Source organism: Elaeis guineensis, chromosome 15, assembly GCF_000442705.2.
Source record: "Elaeis guineensis isolate ETL-2024a chromosome 15, EG11, whole genome shotgun sequence".
NCBI lineage: Eukaryota > Viridiplantae > Streptophyta > Magnoliopsida > Arecales > Arecaceae > Elaeis > Elaeis guineensis.
In genome coordinates, this window is record NC_026007.2 from 52,735,283 (window position 1) to 52,758,618 (window position 23,336).

Here is a 23,336-nt window from a genome sequence, read left to right on the forward strand (position 1 = left end):
TTGAACCTTTCAAAAATTTCAGATTTGTATCTCATATACTTACCTATATCATGATCGATCATCCGTAAAGGTAACGAAGTAGAGACAACTCCTTTTGTTAGCACATCAAATGGGCTACATACATCAAATATGTACTAGAATAACTATCTCAGTGGTCCCTTACCTCTTGTCCCACAAGAGTAGCTTGATTACATTTTCTCAAAGAGATGATGCACAAACTAGATATGACTCAATAGTTAATGAGCCCAAAGTCCATATTTCTTCAGTTTGTTAATCATTTTTTCTACTATATGATTTAGCCTAAGGTTCTATATATACTTAAGATTTATCTCAACTCTGGATCTCTCAGATCCAATGGCATTCACTGCTTGCTCAATTAAGTTCACAGATGCATCATCATGCAAATGATAGAGACTGTCTCTCAGAACTAAATCCAAACGATAATCACAAAGGACAGATATCTATGGCCACAGAGCAACTCTTATCCTATTGCTAATTTTAAGGGTTACTTCCTCAGCCCTCTATCTTTTCATAGACTCTATGCATAAAAATCACTAGAGTCTATTACTCAACTAGGAGAGAGAAAATCATAAGGATAGTATTGAGTAATTTCGACATGCCTACTCAAGGTGTATTTTTGTTTATTTAGGCTCTCCAGATATGTACCTCTGAACTCTTTCAAGATTTCTTTGTTACCAACACTTTGACCAATTCAGATTAGATGCCAAGATGGTCATTTATATGGTAGTTTACTATAAACTATCCATATAAACTAGATAGAGATTGCAGGATCAAATCCTCAAGCAATTCCTTGATCATGGTCATATCGAGCCTTTTAAGCTCCTTATTGTCTTTGATCATCATCAAATAACGATCATGGACTAACTGCTCATCATGCATCTCATGCGCTGTATAATTTTGATCATCTCACATCACTTATAGATGAATTAATGTATTGTTGGTAGTGGACATGTGCTCATACTTACGTTGGAGTTCATCTAACATGGACTTCAACATATAGCACCTATCTTTATTGTTATTGTCCATTCACTCATCAAGTATAACTCGTTGACTTTGGGTTGGACAGATTGTTAATATCAGAATAATCTGGTAGAGAACATTACTTAATTTTATAAAATTAAAAATAATTTTTAGATTTATGAGTTAGTCTATATAATTAATTTTGATTAAACAATTGATATCCAGGATTTAAGCTAGAGGGTTGGAAGCTGACACAATGAACAGCAGAGAAAAAATATTTTAGTTAGATATTTATACTTATTTTATAATTTATTCTAAAAATTTTTAGATGCAAAAAGATTCTCACTATTTTATCAGATCTTTCACACTCTCCGAGTAGAAAAATAAAAATTCTAACGCGACAAATAGGACTTTAGTGGGTGCTGCGGTCCCACCAATGCCATACACCTCACCTAACAGTTATTGATAACACGAACATCGATCCATGGATAACTCTTTGTCTAAATACTTCTCTAAGCATGTTGCAGCGACTTGGTCTCTAAGTTATGTGGGCTCACCTAACAGTTATTGTCCACACTTCTTAGTTAAGTCAGACCCATCATTCACAAGTAGGTGCAAAGCCGTCATTGGATCCCTCATCTAACAGTTATTGGGCCCAACCTTATTTTTATCCTAGAGCAACTCTTTGCTAATAGAGTAGTTATGTGTTCCCAATACAACTGAATCACTGTGACCAGCCGAGAACAATCAACGCCGGTCGCATGCCCGCATATCTACAATGGTGGAAGACTATTGGACTTAATATGTATGGAGAGGTTTAGATTTAGATCTCATCTAATCAATCATCACATGACTGATCTAATTAGTCTGGACTAAATCAAACCATCAAGTAACCATATTTGAGACTCAATCTTTCAAATTGATCAGATAAGTTGAGATTGATGGGGGTTCTCCCGTTGCTTTTCTTAGATATCAATAAATTGGTCAGATCAGCAAACGAAACTAATTAATAATCACCTTTCAATTACTTGTCTTAGATACCAATTAATTAATTGATTCGTATAGGTTAGCTTAGGTGAATCAGATTCGAGCCATGGAGCCAAATTAAATCCTTAGGTTAATCGATTTCATATATGGGTGTCAATCGATTTGATCAACAATAATTATATAATCTTAAGCTCTATTGACTTAACCCTAATCAATACTTGACTCGATTTGATCAACTGCTAAATTGATTTGACCCAATATGATTAAATCAAAAATTCTAGATGTAATCCAATTACATGACCTAATTTGATCTACCAATGATCAATCTCTCATGCATAAACACTAATTTTAGATCTTAAATCTAAATTTTCAGATCTAAATTTTTTACTTAAAAAATAAATTTTGATCTCAAAATAATTTCAAATCATACATACAAATATATATCATATATATGAATAAGTTCATATCATAGAAACAAATTTCAATCCTAAACATGCTTTCATATATCATATATACGAATCAAAATATATCTCGAAACTCTTTTCAGATCTAAACAATAAAATAGATATCACATATATACTGAAAAATTAGATCTAAAATTTTATTTAATTAAAAATTTTAACATCATTCTAAGATAACTATACAGCATAACAAGTTATGCCAGGACAACCTTATGTCAGAACGACATCAAAAACTTTCAGATCTAAAGTTTTTCTCTACATATTTCAGATCTAAATCTTAATTTTATGTATATGATGTGGCTCTGATACCACTGTTAGAATTTCATAGTTTCATACATATAAAAATTTTTTAAAATGAGTATGCAGCTGAAATTTAAAAATTCAGATTAAATCTAATTTAATCTAAGCATGCATAAGATCAAATCTTAAAATCATAAATAGGATCAGCATATATGAGATAGAATTCAGATACAAAAATTAAATAAAAAATAAATAAATAAACTTCATATCTTGGCATGAGTCAATCTTCACCACGAACTGATGATCATGGATGTCTTCCGAAAGTTTTTTGAAGTTGTACAAGCATTCGGCCTCTACGGATATCCATACAAGACTTCGATTTGATCATAAGCTTCTTAATCTCATCGGAATGCTAACTCCCTTATAGAGATCGCATCTTGATAGTTGAATAATCTTCTTTTCTCTCAAAATACTCTTAGAGAAGAAGAAGAAAATAGGAGGATATTGATCTCTACGCTAGAGATCATGAAAAGAACCTTTTCTTTTCTTTTCTTCCTAAAATTCATGCACCAAATCTCTACACTAGAGATGTAAGAATTTTTATCCAATTTTTGGACAAAGAGGATAGAAAAAATCGATGTTCAAATATGGACAAAAGATGGGAGAGAAGATGTCCTAACAACTAACTTTTGGTTGTTGGTAAGAAAGAAAGGATATAGACCAAACCTCACACCCTTCCTTCATCCCGTGCACTCTTTTTTTTCTCCAATGATTTCACGCATGCCTCTCCTCTGATTTTGGCATCCAAACCTGATCTCTTCTTAGCCCTTTAATGCCCCATAGGACCCACATTTAAATAGGCAAAGGGGATAAGGTTTTGGGTAGGAAGATAAGAGTCCAATTCACCTAAGACTCTAATTTTTTTTCATGCTACCCACTCTTCCTTATTTTTGTGTGCCCCATATCTCAAGAGAAAATGTGATGGCATGAACTCCTTTCACACATCATACCTCACGCAAAAGAGAGAAAATAGGCACTAATAAAAGATGGGCATGGGGCTTGTATTTGGCGCATGAAAAGGGAGAGTTTTAACTTCATGGAACTCTTCTTTAGGTGACTGATTTAAACTAATTTAAATTCTAACCAATTCAAATCATATTAAGAATTGATTAGACCCAAATGGATAAAAATTTAAATCTAATTAGGAGTCCAAACTATTTAGATTAGATGTCACCTAATTAGAGAAAGAGTCCTAGTTCTTTTGGACTCTTTCTTGGTGCTTGAGTCAAACTCAATTTAATCTTAATCTAGTTAGGATTTGGTGTACCCATAAAGATGAAAATTTTTAGTCTAAATAGAAATTCAAATATTCTTATTTAGATTCTAGTCTAATTAAGAATTAAGTCAAACCCAAATCCTAATTCAACAAGAAATCATTCTCCCATATAATTTGGTTATCTAATAACCCAATTAGGTTTGATCAAATCAAATCCATGTCAAGTCAAATTAAATTTAATTTAATTAGACTTAATACAAATCCTATAGCTCAATCAAATTGAGTCAATTAGCAATTCAATTACTAATTAATCCTCCTATAATTTACTAACTCTTTAGCGTGTTACTTAATTATAACTTTTGTATTGGATTAATCATCAATAAAATTAATAATCAAATTCTATCATGATTTAAAATCATAATTTAACCATCTGATCTGTTAAAAATCTCTTTGTGTGTGACCTTATAGATTCTATTATGTCTGGTAGTGAGATATATTGTGATCTCTATCGCAATATCATCAAAACTCCTTTCAGTGGGTTAGAACTATTCCAACTCTGTCCACCAAGGATCATCGATCATCAAGATGATGCTCGTGAGTCTCACAATCCACCAGTGACATCTAGCAGCATGTAGTGACAATCCAACAGAATAAAAGGTGATGAACCTCTAGGTGTAATTAACGTATGATACAGTTCCTCTATCGTGAGTCCCGACTAGATGGCAGGTCATAAATAAATCGTCAAACCTCATCATCGATCATATGATAGATTCAATCAGCTCGAGTCCATATATGATTCTCATGAAAACTTTTTTTCATTAATCACTCTGTTATGGTTATAGACTTAAAGACTCAGCTTCTTAAATCCCATAAGACTACTCCCTTCTGCTAGGCTCGATAGATCCCATCTTGATGCGCACCCTAATCTTACAGTGGATCAACTGTCGCCAACATCCACTACAATGACTCATTGAGACTAATGTTTATACGTCAATCAAACTCCAGTAGCCTCACTGTGAGCAGTAGTGCCATCTTAGGTCAAAGGACCAGTCATACAACTGCAGCATCGAGAAAGTCACTAACAAGTGAGCAGACATCCATGTGATTTCTCATGTTGATCACGCTCAGTGCTAGTTGTTCTCTAACAACTATCGGTACTCTCATTTCAGTGTCACTATACCACAGACTCGAGACTCATCTGTCTGAAAGAAGTGATCCGTGTACAGATCTATCTGAATCAATCACCATCCCCATGATAATCCTATGATCAGAAATAATTTAGAAATTAATCATCAATGACATATATCTCAAATTTTTAACTCTTTGAGAATATGTGTCATCATCTTGTTAATCCCTTGGATGATTGATGGACATATAAAATATGAATGATAATATAAATACCCATAAAGTATAAAAATATTTTTTAGAAATATGATATGCATCAGTCATGATTGGCTTCTAGGACATATATCCAACATATATAATTAATAATTTTTATTATTAATTATTTATATTTTATTATTATGAGATTAGTATTGTTGCAACTAATTTTGATTTTTGATGATGATAATATTTTATCATAAATATGTATTTTAAAATTTTTAAAAAGAAATTTTATATGTTTAATAATATTTAAAATTAATATGATTTCAACTAAATGAGTCAAGATAGTTTAACAATTAAATGAAAATAGTTCTTCATATAAAATCCACTATCAATATTGAGTATAACAAACTATAACCAAGTAATGATCTATGATGTAATTATTAAAAAATATAAAAATATATTTAAATAAAAATTTAGATCTGATTTAATTAAATTTATATTAAAAATATATAAAAATTTTAAAGATTACTTATATAAAATATCTAATATAAATTTTTAAAAATATTTTATATTAAATACCATGACTTTTTAATTACTGTATAAATAAGAATAATCATGAATTATCTACTTTTAATGAATTTTATAAAAAATATTTATAATTATAGAAATATATTTAAATAATTTATATTTTTAAAATACTTTAAATTATAAGGTTTTCAAAATATTATAAAGAATAAAGTGAAGTAATTTATTTATTTTCTTTCAAATATAAGAGGATTGATTTTTCATAAAAATAAATAATTATTAAAATTAAAATATAGTAATATATTTGAAATAAGTATACTTTATAATATGACTAAGTTTTGAATAAGTATAATAAACTACAACTTCATACCATAAGTTAATGTTATCCTTATAGCTAAACAGCAGGTAATTATCCAAGAGATGTTAGATTTGATTCTTTGTATATATGATTAATTAAGGTTGCAAGTTTGATCGAATAAAAGGATACTAGATACATACATGAATTCAATAAGATAGTATCTTATTATAAAAATATTTAATATAAATATATAAAATAATATTTGATTTTGATTATATCTATAGCAATGGTTATAATCACTGTAGTAAGTTATACCGATAGTTACAAACTATCGCTATATGATAATTTAAGATCATTACCATAGACTTGCTTATACCAATACTCATCAAAACCATTGTAATAGCTTTTAGTAATACCACCTATTGATGCTATTGACCAACCATTGGTATAGGATTTACCAACAATGTTCTATATTTTTTGCCACAGTTTTGACTTCTACTATAGATCTTTTTGTTGTAGTAGAACTAGCCAAATGAGTTGATAATAATTGATAATGCTTTTACATAACTCAATTTGAGAATAATTATTTAATGAATGAAGTTAAAGCATCAGTCTATAAGGATAATTATTTAATTACTTATCTTCTTAATTGTATGGAACCAACATAACAAGTATAAATCTTACACATATGCAACACAAATATATATTTCTATATGTATATAATCTTGATCTTTGTCATATTGGATAGTATAAACAATATATTTGGAAACATCACTTGGTATTATGTTGTTGCTGCAAGACTTTGGTTCAAAGCAAATGCAGCTGAGATCAAGTATTGTTTGGAGACCAAAATATCAAAAGAGAACTGAAAGAAAAGTCCATACTCATTAGAATTTTTCTGATGGAGGAACCTCTGATGCCTAAGTCGGTCGAAACCTGAGAATAGTAAAAGAAAGAGAGTGGAAGGACAATAGTGCAAAAGCGTCTTCTAGAGTGGGCTTTCTTGAGGGTCCCTTTGTTGTCTCTTTATGTAGAAGTGGAGCTATATGTTGTTACACTGGAGCTGGATAGGCCATTCGGTCCTAATTGTTTAGGTCATTAGGCCTCCATCTGACAAGCCGTTAGAACTGGAGATCTGCCCACTAACCTGTGCACTGGCATTGTTAGTCATAGGTGTCAGTTGTATGTTCCCACATTCCATAAGTTTTTGAGAGATTTCAGAGATCATCCACGTGGTCGAATAGGCCGACGGCCAAGGGTTGGGGAAGGATTAAGATTTTGCCTCGAGCATACCAGTGCTGTGCAGTCCATTTAGCACCATTCTCTATTATCGGATGGGTCCCAATCTCAAGGTCGATAAATGTCTGATCTGAAGATTAGGTAAAATCTAATGATGTACGGTGGCTTTGTCATGGTTCCTTGGATCTTTCTTTGGTCTTTGAGGCTGCCTCATCGATGAGCACTCAGTTGTAATCCGAGGATATCAGGTCGAATAGCGAATAACCTCCACAACACTTATCCTTTCTTTAGTGCTAATCTATTGCTGCAAGACTCTAATTCAAAGTAGATGTGACTGAGATCAAGCATGGTCCGAAGACCAAAACATCAAGAGAGAACCTACAAGAAAAGTCTATACTCATCGAAATTTTTTTGATGAGGGATCCTCCAATTTCTGAGTCAGTCAAAGCCTAAGAACAATAGAGGAAAAAGAGTGGGAGAACAAGGGCATACAAGCATCTTCTGGAGTGGGCTTACCTAAGAGTCCCTTTTTTATCTCTTTATGTAGAGGTGCAGCCGTATGTTGTTACGTCAAAGCTCCATAGGCCATTCAATCCTAATTTCCTAGGCTGCTAGGCCTCAATCTGATAGGCTATTAGGATTGGGGATCCACCCACTAACCTATGCACTAAGATTGTTAGTCATGGGTTTTACCTACATTTTGCAAGTTTTTGAGAGATTCCAAGAATCACCCATCAGCTGAGTAGGTTGGTGGCTTAAGGTTGGTGCAAAGCCAAGGCTTTGCCTTAGATATATCAGTGCCCATGTAGGTCATTAAGCCTCATTTCCTATCATTGGTTGGATCTCGACCTTAGAGTCAATAGTGATTTGAGTCAGAGTTTAGACAAAAGTTGATGGCATGATGTCATTCAGTCTTGACTTTCTAATTCTCCATAATAGTCTTGATGAGTCGTCGGTGATTGCTCGATCATAACTTGAGGAGAGGAAGATCCGATCAGAAGGTGGATAATCGCTACAACATTTGCCTCCCACTTTTGAGTCTGAAGAGGTTTCATTGCTTCGGACAAAAGTAGTCGATCAAAAGTTAAAATATTTAAGTAGGTCAGAAGTTGAAATATCCAAAGTAGATTAGAAGTCAAAATATTTGAAGTAAATCCACAATCAAAGTCTCCAAAATTGATCAAAAGTTGATCCTTGACAGTAAATCTTACTAAGTCAATGTTGTCATCTTAGGTCTCCACTTGGCTCATCCATAGACGAGGAGCATCAGGTGGCCATGTCAATGGATCCCCTGAGGGTTGTCTCCATCGTCATCATTACTAGTCTCTGCTCAACTCATCCGTGGATAAGGAGCACTAGTTGGCTATATTGAGAGGTCTCTGAAGGGTTACCCCATCAGCGGCGACAGCAACCTCCGCTCAACTTGTTCGTAGATGAGGAGCGCCAGATGGTCATATGGGTTCCTAAAAGGTTAGCTCTATCATCATCATCATCGATCTCTGTTCGACTCATCCATAGACGAGGAGCACCAGATAGCCATGTCGAGGGATACCTAGAGAGTTAGTCCTATTGTCATCATCGTCGGTCTCTGCTCAACTCGTCTGTGGATAAGGAGCACCACATGACCATATAGGATCTCTAAAGAGTTAGCCCCATCATCATCAGCAGCATCCACTGGACTCATCTATGAATGAAGAGTGCTAGATGGCTATGTCGAAGGATCTCCAGAGGATTAACCTCATCATCATTGGCCTCCGTTTAACTCATCTGTAGATAAAGAGCACCAGATAGCCATGTCGAGGGATCTTCGAAGGGTTAGTCCCATCGTCGTCATCATTGGCCTCCACTTGACTCATCCATGGATGAGGAGCCCTAAGTGGACATGTCAAGGGTGAGGCTTGACTTGGTTTTCTCGAGCTTATATTTTTTGTCTTGAGATGTCTTCAATTGCTTCTGACAATTTCATTTGTGGTTAGAATATGACTGACTTTAGTCGAACTTTTCACTTGATCGCTTTAATAAGAAATTTGTATAAAAGTTTAATTTTTATTGATGTAATTAATAAATACACAACTTACTAATAAGGTATTTTCAAGTTTTCGCATTGCATATCCAAAGAATGAAGATTTTATCGAAGCCTTCAATTTGTTATCATCATTGATACGATAATAGCATCATCATGAAGAGTCTAAGCTCCTTAAAGATCAACAAGATTCCTCATGCACTCTCTTCACTTCTTCTACTCGGTCTTCTATCCTCCTGCCATTTATGAAGCTGGAGATTATGTTGATGACACCAACCATTGGTTGGTTGTTGTTCTCCTCATCGTGGTGACTTCTATTTTGGACCTCGTCAAGGCAATGCTCGATCGAAGGTCGTTATCACTAGTCTTCTTTCCTCAAGCTTTGATAGGAAGGTGATCGGTAGGGAGTAGAAGTGAGTGTGGTGTGGAGGGCTCGTTGGAGGGCTAATCCCAAGCTTTGGGGTGAGATTAGAGGTTGTGCCGAGAAGGAGCCATCTGAGGTGCCTGCTTTGAGGAGGGATGCCACTCTATCACCTGCTGGAGCCACTACATAGTATTGGCCAATTCTTGGATCTACTAGATTAGGATATCCAATGGCTGTGGATCTGCCGTAATAAGGGGACGTGGTGGAGTTGTGTACTCTCATTCTTGCTATCTTCTCTTTCCTCTTTTATCAGATTTGTCCCTCCTTCTAGCATTAATTTATTACTGCAAGACTCTAGTTCAAAGCAGATGCTGCTGAGGATGGGTGTCATTCGAGGACTAAGACACCAAAAAAAAAAACCTACAAGAGAAGTTTGCTCTGATCAAAGTTTCTTTAATGGAGGATCCTCTGATGCTTAAGTCAGTTGAAGCCTAAAAATAGTAGAGGAAAGAGAGTGTGAAATGGAGAGGAGTGAGAGCACACCAAACATTCTTTAGAATTGAGCTTGCTTGAGGGTCCTTTTGTTACCTCTTTATATAGGATGGAGCTATATGTTGTCACGTCGAAACTTGGTAGGCCGTTTGACCCCAGATCCCTAGATTGCTAGGCCTTAATTTGATAGATCGTTATGATAGAAAATTTGTCTACTAACTCATAAATCAGAGTTGTTAGTCTTGGATGTTAGTTGCAGATCATGCCTATATACTGAAAGCTATTAAGAGATTCCAAGAATCGTCCACATGGCTAAGTAGGCTGACGCTTGAGGTTGGTGCAAAGTTGAGGTTTTGCTGTGGATGTGTCAGTGCCTGTGCAGGTTATTGGGTCTCGTTTTCTATCATTGGTTGGATCCTGACCTTGGAGTCGGTAGTCATCTGAGCCGAAGTTTGGATAGAAGCTGATGGCATGAGATCATTCAGCCTTAGCTTCTTGACTTTCCATGGTAGTCTCGATGAGTTGTTAGTGAATGCTCGGTTATATCCTAAGGAGGAAAAAGTCAGGTCGGAAGGCGGATAACCTTTATAACATATATCCATATGTTAGTTGATATTTTTCTAGCTCTATTTTTACATCTTAAAAATTTTAAAAATAGTATTTTAAAATAGTAGTTAGTCTAAGTTTTATTTTATTGATCAAAGATTCTATCTAAATTAGTCAAGATGTTAGAACATTTTGATTGTTTGAAATTTTTTTCATATTTACATATCACGATAGTAAACTGCGATACTAGCTCATCTTGGTATTGGCAACCACATAAGATGACCAACATCTCAAATTTTTAAACTCTTGCTCCAGTCATAACTTATTTTATTGTAGGATGTTGTAAAAGGCATAAATCTAATATTTCTAAGTGCCTACCAAGACTGTTACTTTCTTGACTAGCCTGCTAGTTTAGTTCAAATGTGGATTAATTTGGTACCTCCAGCTTGCTAGTTTACTGCCTATCAATCTTGATAGAATTGAGTATTGTTCCGACCATCCCATCCTATTTCTGTAAAAAAAATAGGATTGAGATAGATTCAGGACTCTGAAATCCATTCATACGGTGAGAGAAAGAAAAAGAGAAAAACAAAAGAAGGAAAGATGAAGAAAAAAAAGTGAAAGAAAAAAATAAAAGAAAGAAAGAGAAAGAAGAAAAAAAAGAAAAGAAAAGAAGATAAAAAAAAAGAAAGGACATAAAGGAAAGAAGAAAGAAGAAAAGCGAAAAAAAAAAGAGAAAAAAAAAAGGAAAGAAAAGAAAAGAAGGGATAAGGAAAAAAGAAGAAAAAGCAAAGAAAATAAGGTAGGAAAAAGAAAGAGAGAAAAGAAGGAAAAAATGAAAAAAGAAAATAAAGAAGTACAAAGAAATAAAAAAAGAAAGAAAAGATAGAAAAAAAACAGGGATAGAGAGATGGAAAGTATTACTAGGATATCCTATCGACATTATCGTTGGGATAGGATGGGACAGTGAGATATTCCATTCTATAGAGAAATCAGCATACTTTTGATCTATAAAATTTAAAATCTTGATTAAAAATATAATTTAAAATCTCAATCATCGAAAATGATACATACATCTTCTAGAAGGTTGAAATGAATGGAAGATGCTAAACCAAACTGGTAATATGACGCATCATGTTTTGACTCACCTACCGGAGAAAGAAAATCTATATATTACCATATAAACCTAGTCTTTATATAAACGACCCCTTGGCCACAAGTTTACAAAATGGATAACCTTAGCCATGTCATTAATGCACATCAACTAGCATTCAATGAATCTCAACTATCTTTTCCATGCAACACACGGTAAGCCTTTAACCAATTAACTTAGATTTATTCATACACTCTTTAGGGGACATGCTGATTTGGCCATAGATACACAACTGACCTAGATCCTAGTAGCATTCTTCATCCTCTAATTGATTAAGCCAATGATAAATGAATTATTCAGCATTGGTATATATTTTTTTTGTATTTTATTAATTTTCTGCATTAGTTAGTGATTGATCTTTAAAATTTCAATTTTTTTGAGGAAAAAAAAAAGATCTTCTCCAAAGAACAAGATTTGGAACTTGAGGCATAAATTCTTAGTCTTACATTCAAAAAAATAAAAAGAAGAATCTATGGCTAAAAATTATAAGAATTACTCGAGTAAATAATCACCATCTCATAAGAATGAAAACTACTATGGCCTGAATTAGTGGAGATGTTTTTTTCCCCTCTTTTTGAGGGGTCGGGGTTACAAAATTGGAAGAGATGGTCACATGCACCAAATACCACAAATGGGCAGCTGACACAAACAGCCACGAGGCAAAAAAAAATTTAACAAGATTAGGTCATAGATAATATTTGTTTGGAGACTATTTCAAAGTCCAGAAAGGATCGGTGCCTCTTCGAAGTAGCACAGCCCATCCCCCCACCAAGTCAACCCACAGCAAGTATTAATAATAGAAGCTTCCTTGACCTGCATACATATCCAATAATCAAAAAAAAGAAAAAAAAAAAAACCGATAGATATCTATGTTTGACTAATCACCCTCCCCTCTGATCAAAGTCTTCTTCAGAGAGAGAGGGAAGGAAAGATGAGAGCTCCTTATATATATTAATTCTTGGCAAGCCATTTAGAACTAGGAATTTCTTGAGGTTCATATGCTACAGCCAAGCTATGTTCTGTGGGACAGGAAGCTTCAAGCGCATCGACGAGGACCCATGGCTTCCAACTTCAGCTCCCGGGTCGCCAAAGGGATCTAAGAGGAAGGCCAACAAGAATCCATACTCGACCAGGGGGCTGGACAAGTTCTCGACCGTGCTCGCCGAGCTCGAGGCCAGGAGGGAGAAGATCATGGCGAAAGCAGGAACGCAGGGCGTCTCGATGGTGCGGTTCATGCATTCGAATTCACAAGAGTGGATCCCAATTATTGTGAAGCTGAGAGAAGATCAGAAAGAAGAGAAGACAAAGCCGGCCGTTGGAAAGAAGCCCAAACAACTAGAATGGCTTCCAAGCCAGCCCAATTCAGAGGGCGTCAAGGAGTCGGCTCCTCTGGTTGGATCTGTCGACGCTAAGGAAGCTGCAGAGAGGAAGATGAAGAAGTGCTTCTTTTGGGGTGTCAAGGAGGGTGAGGTTGTGCCATGGAGGTGGAGGCCTAGTTATTACTGGCCTTTGGGGATGGTGTTGATATTGGTTGGCTTGGTGATGTTTGGAAGGGTGTTTGCCATATGTTGCACTTCTATATGGTGGTATTTGGTACCCACCATGAAAGGAGGAAGTGGGGATGCAAGGAGATCTATGAAGAAGAAAGACTATAGGAGGATGCCAAATGATAAGAGATCGGGTCGTAATTTGGGGGTGGCACCTTCTTTTCAGGCCAAGAAGGTGGGGGGTGTGCAGGAGATATCATCACCCAGAATCCATGGAAATGGGAAGAGAGGGTGAGATCATGGAAATGGGGATCATTCTTCAAGCCCCACAAACCTTCTTCTTTTTTTCTTTTTTTTTTAATCTGTACGTTTTATGGGGTTTTATTTTACCTTTTGGGGTTCAATCCACAGTTCAATACTGTTGGATGTTTGTTTTCCCTTCAATGATTTGACTAATCAGCAAGTCTTTTTTTTTTTTTGGATCTTCCCGTTTAGCTAACTTTAGGAGTTGTTGTCTTGCTAAATTAGATCGAAATGTGAAAGTCCGCTGGAACCAGAGGTATTTTGTTATTCAAAGGATTAAAGTTCACCGTCTTTTTGGGATTAACCTTTTGGTTGTGTGGCAAAAGCTCACATGATGCCTGTTGTGGGAGGTAACCATATGACCAATATTTTAAAGAGATGTACCTCTATTTTAGGTCGCATTTGATTTAATCTTGGCACAACAGTATGATTATTTTATTGTCATTTGGAGATCATAGGTCGGAAACATAGAAATAGTTTCTTCGCACGAATCCAAGACTACAAATTTATAGTTGTGTCCAGTGAATAAATGGATAGAGATCTCCATGGCTCCAATTCAAGTGAAATAAAATGCAACAAGCTTTTCTTCTTAATTTAAATGATTATGCTGATCTAATTAGATTTGTGTGGTAGGTTCTTCTATGCTTAGAATGCTTCTAAACCAAACGTTATGGAGAAGGGAGGTTGGGAATTTCTGACTTACAGTTTCTCTAGAACATCCGAGGCATGTACCCCGTGTTCAAAGTTCATGGCGTTTTTTTTTTTCCCCCTTCCCCAGGTAAAATCTTTATTCCCGGGTTGCTACCGAACAATAAAAAACAGCCAAGGAATAAGAATTATACTGTATGAGAATACGAATAGCCCATATGCTATAACTCTATACCACCAAAGAAAATGGAATAAAGTTATACCGTGAAATGGGAAAATTTATTCGCACTGTCTATCTTTTCGCCCCCATTTGTTATGTAATCTAACCAAAAAATAGAGGAGAAATTGTCCTCATAGTAAAATTCAAATCTGTTATGAAATTCAGTACATTTTATTTTCTCACTTATCCCATTCACTTATTCTCTAACCAGATGTCCAAAAATTTCTCTCCTATTGTAGAAGTCCTGTCTCTCTACGGTGTAATATATAAGCCTTCAAAATTTATTCCACTGCAAAACACGGTCTCAAAGTTGAATTAAAGCAACCTAGGGCAGTTCTCCCATTCACAGTAATCCTCCCATGCACAGCAGTGGCAGGACCAGAATAATTTTAAGACAAGGATTATGCTAAGAATCAAAGCATCAGATAATAATGCAATCTTGGGGTCAACAAAAGGCCACGACCCAGTTTCTGAGTCTCCAGTCTTGTTCAAATTTCTGAACCACTGGTTACGTTATCATTCACATTTAATTGTTTTTTTGACCAAGCCGGCCAAATTAGAAAATGATAACCTACAACATAATTATGCCCTGTATATGTTAGAAACTCCTGCTTCCCAACAGATTATAGCAGTGGAGCTTTTAGAAAAAATGTGCTAATCCATTGTCATCACCTCCTCTGTTAAAATCTTCCAAAAATCCATGACATACACTGAAACCCATCAATATCCACAAAAGATAAAACAAATCTTGAACTATTCAATGGAGACCGAATGTTTGTTTCACTTCCCTCAAGCCAAATCCATGGTTTTAAAATCAAATGAGTTAAAACAGCAAGATGAACTTTAAGCATGGCCATATGATGTTAGTCTTAAAATCAACCTAAATCTAAAAGATTGCACCGCACAAGAGGATATAAAATCATTTAGCTCTGTTACTTGGCAACCTGAACTTTGAACTCAGATTTTAACATTTGGTATTGCCAGGTGCCAAAATGCCTCCTAGATTTTGGGCAGCTTCCTCATTCCTGCATCTCATTACAAAAGTTATCAAAGACAAAATTAATTCGATAATTGAAAGAACAAAAGCAAGAAAGAAACTAATAGATCAGATACAACTAAATTGACAGGAGACACCAGGCTAGTGGATGGTATCAATCCAACATGGCAGCAAACACTCGTTCATTAATGCAGCCCTAACCTCGACAGCTTTCTAACCGACACAAGCAGTGGGCATGCAGATTGAACACCGATGATGAAACTAGTAAGACTAAAATGACGTCCAAAATAACTAATTAATTGATATGCATGTCGGTAGACTTAGGTTTTCAACAATTAAAACATACAACACTCTTTGGTGCCGCAGGAAGAGCATATAGCTGTTGTACCAAAAATGACACAGGAAACCTACCCTGAAGCTATTTAAGCATGTACCATCAGAGTCAAAACATGTGTTATGTGACCGTTGCCTGATGGTTTCTGTCACGCTCCCGATCCGAGATTTTGAATCGAGGGTCATGGCAACCGCCGCATACTCATAGAAAACTCTTTCCATAAGCATGCAAGGCATCTTATCATACTATCCTAAAACAACAGCGGAATAATTAGTCAACAATTAAAATCTAAAATATAATGACCTAAATTTTTTTTTTCTTTAATATCTCAATAAATTCAACAACAATTCAAAGGCTTTGCATCAAATTCAATAAGCATTTCAACCTAAAATAAAAGTACGAATATTCTGCTTCTGATCACTCTTCTATTCATATCTTGTATCATCTTAATTCCTCAACATCTGTAAAAACAGTAAAATAAGAGGTAATGAGCTAGACAGCCCAGTAAGCAACGATCACTTCTCAACAGATTTCATTAGGCATATAAGTAAATAATCATTTATAGAAAATAAGCATATAGAGTTCATCAATTCGAAATCAATTTCAATTATGCAATATAATTCATGCCAAATTCATTTCTTTTTCAAAATTTCAAGTTTCTTTCGGGATTTCAATTTCTTTTGTTCTTCAATTTCTTTTCGTCAACCATGAGCTATGACCACATTTTCTCTGTGGCAGGGTCATAATACCGCGTATCTGCTTGCGGTAGGCTGCGAATCATCTGGCAGCCATGTCCTTTGGAACCGCTGGTCTCGCTGGCGGTTTGTCGCTGGTCTCTCTGGCGACATGTCGCTGGTCTCGCTGGCGACATAAACCCTCAGGACAATCAATTGCCAACGTATATGCCCCCATTGACAGGGTCCTTTACATAGTCAGATTGTCAATTCATAATATTTCTTATATCATAATTCTTCATAAATCATATTTCATATTCTAATTTTGATAATAAAACATATAATCATTTAGTATCGAAATCAATCAATGTAATGCATCATGAAATCAATATGTTTAATCATGCTTCATCATAATATTTCAAATAAGATATTTTCATAATAAAATACCATTCATCCAATTCATGCATTGTTTCACAAATTATGTCAGAAGAATACATTATAATTTGCCGATAAATCTAGAAAAAGTGAAACATTACTTACCTCGAACGCACTCCAATAAATCCACATAATTCTATAAATTTTCTTCCAAAAAATTCTGTTCGTAGATCATATCGCAATATTTCATGATCAAACATCCACAATCCTATACAGAATCAATTTCAATAATTAGAAAGAATACGAATACCATATTTCAACGGTTTAGATTGGGTCCGATCATCTAATTTTATCTAATCAAAATCTAATTAGGACCTAAATGATCCAAAGTTTGACTATCAGATCAAATCGGATTCGAAGTGATAGGACTGAGGTTTCTTCATCGATTTTATAAAATCAAGTAGAGAGAGACAATCAGAGGAGAGAGAATTCATGAGGTATAATTCGAATTGATCAGGTGACACAATCTAACATTACGATTGATCCAATATCTTGATTGGTGAAATCAACATGATCAAATCAAGTCATGGCTAGATCGGGATCATGGATGATCAAATCTAAAGATTCATGGTCTGATTAAGGTGGGTGCCAGTACGCTGTCTGACAATCATAGATCAGGGTTCTTCATTAAAATCAGATCAGACTTATTAAAAAAAAAATTTTCATTCACTAACCTTTTTTTTTTAGAGAGAGAATCAATCAAGAGAGAGAAAATTCTAGAGAGAGAAAACTCATCTTGAATTCTTCAGACAATATGATTCAACAAATTCTGATCGATCAGATCAAATCATGCTAAAATTATCATGTGAATAATTCAATAAGATCATGAGAAATAAAATCTAAAAATACCTGATCTGATCAAAGTGGATGTCGGTGTATCGTCCGACGATCACAGATCAAAAATCCATTACGAGAATCATTTAAATTCATCATCATTCTTCTCAAAATTCTAAAAATCTTAGGAGAGAGAAATAATCTAGAGAGAGGATTCTAGAGAGAGAAAGTCCAATTTTAGAGAGAGAAAATACTAGTTCAGGCTGAAGAGAGAGAGGAAAGAGAGAGAAACTCTCTTTCTCATATTTTATTATTTATATCATTATTTATTAATTAATTTAATGATTTTTTTTTCTTTTCTTTTCTCTCTCTCTCTCTTTTTTTTTTTTTCTTTTTCTTCATGGAAGAGAGAGAGGAGAGAAAATCCTATTTATTATTATTATATTATTATTATTTTATTTTTTTTCTTTTTCTTCTTTTTTTCCTTTTCCTTTTTCTTTTCTTTTTCTTCTTTTTCTTTTCTTTTTCTTTTCTTTTCCTTCTTCTTCTTTTCTTTTTTTTCTTTTTCTTTTCCTTCTTCTTCTTCTTCTTTTTCTTTTCTTCTTCCCGTGGACATGTTTTGGGCTGAAACAGGGGACCTTGAGGTCCCCTCGTTGGGTGGCCGGCCAGCGGCGCAGCCGGCGTGGGGCGGCCGTCGGCAGGAGGGGGTGACTCGCCAATAAGAAGAGGGCCAAACCGGTGGTTGGCGGTGACCACCGGCGACGGCAAAACGGCAAAAAAAAAAATTCTTCCGCAACAAAATCCGGCGACTCCGGTCGCCGGCGAGCGTGCACATCGGCACGGGAAGGAAGGGGGAGAAGAGAGGAAGAGGAGGAGGCTTACCTCCATCGCCGGCGAAGCTTTTCCGGCGAGAAATTGGACTGCACAGCGACGGGTCTCCGTGAGGAATTTTCGGCGATTGCCGCCGTTTTGCCCCAGGATTTCTCGATGAGAGGAGAGAGGAGGGTTCTCCTCCTTAAATAGAGCCGGAGGGAACTCATCTCCGACTCTGATTGGGAGCTGACGAGAGGAGGAAGAAGACTCCCTTCGGGAGTCTTCTCCCCTATTATCTGTTTTTTTTTTTCGTTTGGGCTAACTGGGTTATCACATTCTTTCCCTCTAAAAGAAATTTCGTCTTCGAAATTTTTCTTGCTTGAGTCTTCATATTTTCTTACTTGAATCTCATCCTCAAATATTTCAATATTCTAATTCTTGATATAAATTCATTCTTAAATCATTTCATAAGAAAAAAGTCGGTACATCAAACATCGATCTAAAATGGAACCATTCATTTTCTTATTTATCAAAATCAACATCTCAAAGATTTTCAATATTTCAAGATTTCGAATTTATGATCTCATTTCTTATAAAAATCATGTTCAATATCTCACGACTCAAATTAAAATCAAATCTATCTCTTGTGAATAGAAAAAGGTCAATGTCTCTATTCTTGCATAAGAACTTCATTCATCATTATTTATTTATTTATTTATTTATTTTTTAAAAAATATTAATCACTCTTAATTTCAATTCATCATAAGATACGAAAATATACTTTTATGAATCATTTGATGACATCCTAATCAATCAAAATTCAAAAATATTTTCTCTTATTAGTACTTTCAAAGGTTGAAGATTTATCATTTCAATCTCATTCTCAAACTTTTGATATTTTAATTCTCGATACAACTTCATCATTGAGTCATTTCATAAAGATCAATATCACTATTGTTGATTGAATCAATATCACTATTTCTAGTCATCGAAATTTTCTTACTCAAACCCTCAAACTCTTAAATATTCTAATTCTTGAAGCAGATTTTTATCATTAAGTCATTCCATAATAAAAATCAATAACTCAAAAATTGATCTAAATCAAAACTATATTTTTTCTTATAACCAAAATCAATGTCTCTATTCTAAGTAAGTATATCAATTTTCTTTATCTAAACATTAACAACTCTTAATTCATCAATTCATTATCAAACTAAATTATAAATAACTCCAATCTATCTTTTGTAGAACAATCGTCAATATCAATAGATAACTTCAATCTTTTCTATTCAATCAGAAAAATAAAAATGATCAAAAGAATTCAAACTTCAAATTTTATTATACCCTGGAGATAAATATTTGAGTATAATAATCTAAGATCAAAATCATCATCCGATAAATGATCTCAAATTCTTTCTAATAAATAAAGAATTATAAAATTCAATTTTAGAATAGAGAAAAATTTTTTCTAAATATTCTAAATCTAAAATCAAAAATCAAAGGTCCACTCATCCTAGAATTATGATGCTAAATTTTTTTTTTTGTAGCATAGTAGGTGGAAGCACTACTTTTTAAAAAAAATCACATTAGGATATCCAAAATAACTCAAATAAAATATTATTCTTTCTAATATCAATAATTTTTTTTGTATCAAACAATATCATCTATCATAATTCTTTGACTTAAAGAATCAACATTCCTGACTTACTCAAAGTAATCCAGATTACCATGCTTCCGCTGCGCACTCTGATCTAACAATCAAAATTTCTTAGGTTCACCAAAAAGTTTGATCAAATTATTTCTTTACCTTATCAATAGAAAAGATCTAAAATTTTAAATTTCAATTGAATTCAAATATTAACTTTCGATTTTCATTCATACTTTTACTGGTGTACAATAATCTTGATTAACCCTTGAGTCCAATATCATATTTAAACCATCATATAGATTTACTATAATCAATATGAATCAAATCTTAATTCTCATATCAATTCAATTCGATAATTTTTAAATCAAAAATCTTTATAAGTCAAATCAACGAGAAAATCCTTCGATGCTCCACCAAATTTGGACATAATCTGAATATATATGAATTTTAAATTATTATTATTATTATTATTATTATTATTATTATTATTATTTAAAATTTCTATCATCAGGATCTTCAATATCTATCAAATATCCTTTCATAACAATCATACAAGCTTCAAAAATCAAATCTCCATTTAATAGTAGATTCAATTAGAGACCTCGTTAACAAAAGCAAAGGAACTCCATATCAATTCCTAAATCTCAAATTTCTAAATTGTAAATTCACATGGATCCCTTAATCTGAAATAAATATAAATAAGATCTTTTATCTTAATCTAAAGATATCAATTTTTTTCATTAACAACCTCAACAATAATATCAGAAAATCTCTTGATCAACTTAGATACGAAATCTTTAAATTAAAATTTCATACACATCATATAGTCTCCAAAAGACATAATAAGATCCATTATCTAGATCTAAGGATGATGATTAAAGATTCTAGTACGATGAATATTCTACAACCTCAAAATCAATTTCATCAATAAAAAAATAGGCTTCTTTGCAATATCTCCAAATACACCTTTATCCTAATATGCCACTTTATATATGATCCACATACCAAGTTCACTTTCGATAAATATTCCAATCAAGCACCATAAAAAAAAAAAATTTTCTTAGCCCATTCTGGAACAACATTTTATCATCAAATCTTTATCTTGCCAATAATAGTCAACTTCTCAACTAGAAGTAATATCATAGTATTATTTTCACATCGAATTTGAATTTATGATTCATTTGAATAACCAATGATCAAATTAATAACCACAATGCATAATAAAATTTTATGTCAATCTTTTTGTGATTACTTTCGATCAAGATCTAACTAATCATATCATGATCTATAGATTATCCATCATATTTCAAACTCCATATGTCATAATCTCTTGCGATCCTTTTATACATAATCTCAATATTTAATCAAAAATTTTAAATATTTCTCCCACTACAATCATCAAAGATCTACACTGTAATGTCCCAGGTGTCTATCCACTTACACCCATTCTATATCTAATTCTATGTTTCATAATTCATCCACTTATGCTCTGATACCACTATAATTGTCACGCCCCCGACCCGAGATTTTGAATCGAGGGTCATGGCAACCGCCGCATACTCATAGAAAACTCTTCCCATAAGCATGCAAGGCATCTTATCATACTATCCTAAAACAACAGCGAAATAATTAGTCAACAATTAAAATCTAAAATATAATGACCTAAATTTTTTTTTTCTTTAATATCTCAATAAATTCAACAACAATTCAAAGGCTTTGCATCAAATTCAATAAGCATTTCAACCTAAAATAAAAGTACGAAGATTCTGCTTCTGATCACTCTTCTATTCATATCTTGTATCATCTTAATTCCTCAACATCTGTAAAAACAGTAAAATAAGAGGTAATGAGCTAGACAGCCCAGTAAGCAACGATCACTTCTCAACAGATTTCATTAGGCATATAAGTAAATAATCATTTATAGAAAATAAGCATATAGTGTTCATCAATTCGAAATCAATTTCAATTATGCAATATAATTCATGCCAAATTCATTTCTTTTTCAAAATTTCCAGTTTCTTTCGGGATTTCAATTTCTTTTGTTCTTCAATTTTTTTTCGTCAACCATGAGCTATGACCATATTTTTCCTGTGGCAGGGTCATAATACCGCGTATCTGCTTGCAGTAGGCTGCGAATCATCTGGCAGCCATATCCTTTGGAACCGCTGGTCTCGCTGGCGGTTTGTCGCTGGTCTCTCTGGCGACATGTCGCTGGTCTCACTGGCGACATAAACCCTCAGGACAATCAATTGCCAACGTATATACCCCCATTGGCAGGGTCCTTTACATAGTCAGATTGTCAATTCATAATATTTCTTATATCATAATTCTTCATAAATCATATTTCATATTCTAATTTTGATAATAAAACATATAATCATTTAGTATCGAAATCAATCAATGTAATGCATCATAAAATCAATATGTTTAATCATGCTTCATCATAACATTTCAAATAAGATATTTTCATAATAAAATACCATTCATCCAATTCATGCATTGTTTCACAAATCATGTCAGAAGAATACATTATAATTTGCCGATAAATCTAGAAAAAGTGAAACATTACTTACCTCGAACGCACTCCAATAAATCCACATAATTCTATAAATTTTCTTCCAAAAAATTCTGTTCGTAGATCATATCGCAATATTTCATGATCAAACATCCACAATCCTATACAGAATCAATTTCAATAATTAGAAAGAATACGAATACCATATTTCAACGATTTAGATTGGGTCCGATCATCTAATTTTATCTAATCAAAATCTAATTAGGACCTAAATGATCCAAAGTTTGACTATCAGATCAAATCGGATTCGAAGTGATAGGACTGAGGTTTCTTCATCGATTTTATAAAATCAAGTAGAGAGAGACAATCAGAGGAGAGAGAATTCATGAGGTATATTTCGAATTGATCAGGTGACACAATTTAACATTACGATTGATCCAATATCTTGATTGGTGAAATCAACATGATCAAATCAAGTCATGGCTAGATTGGGATCATGGATGATCAAATCTAAAGATTCATGGTCTGATTAAGGTGGGTGCCAGTATGCTGTCTGACAATCATAGATCAGGATTCT

At 33.9% G+C, this 23,336-nt stretch overlaps 1 protein-coding gene across 1 annotated transcript; it reads left to right on the forward strand.

Annotated features, from left to right (window-relative positions):
* The first annotated feature begins 12,772 nt into the window (after positions 1 to 12,772).
* LOC105057956 (uncharacterized) lies at positions 12,773 to 13,880 on the forward strand. Its single transcript, XM_010940690.4, has one exon. It carries the CDS (start codon positions 12,926 to 12,928, stop codon positions 13,691 to 13,693), a length of 768 nt encoding a protein of 255 aa, XP_010938992.1. The 5' UTR covers positions 12,773 to 12,925; the 3' UTR covers positions 13,694 to 13,880.
* Positions 13,881 to 23,336: the final 9,456 nt, after the last annotated feature.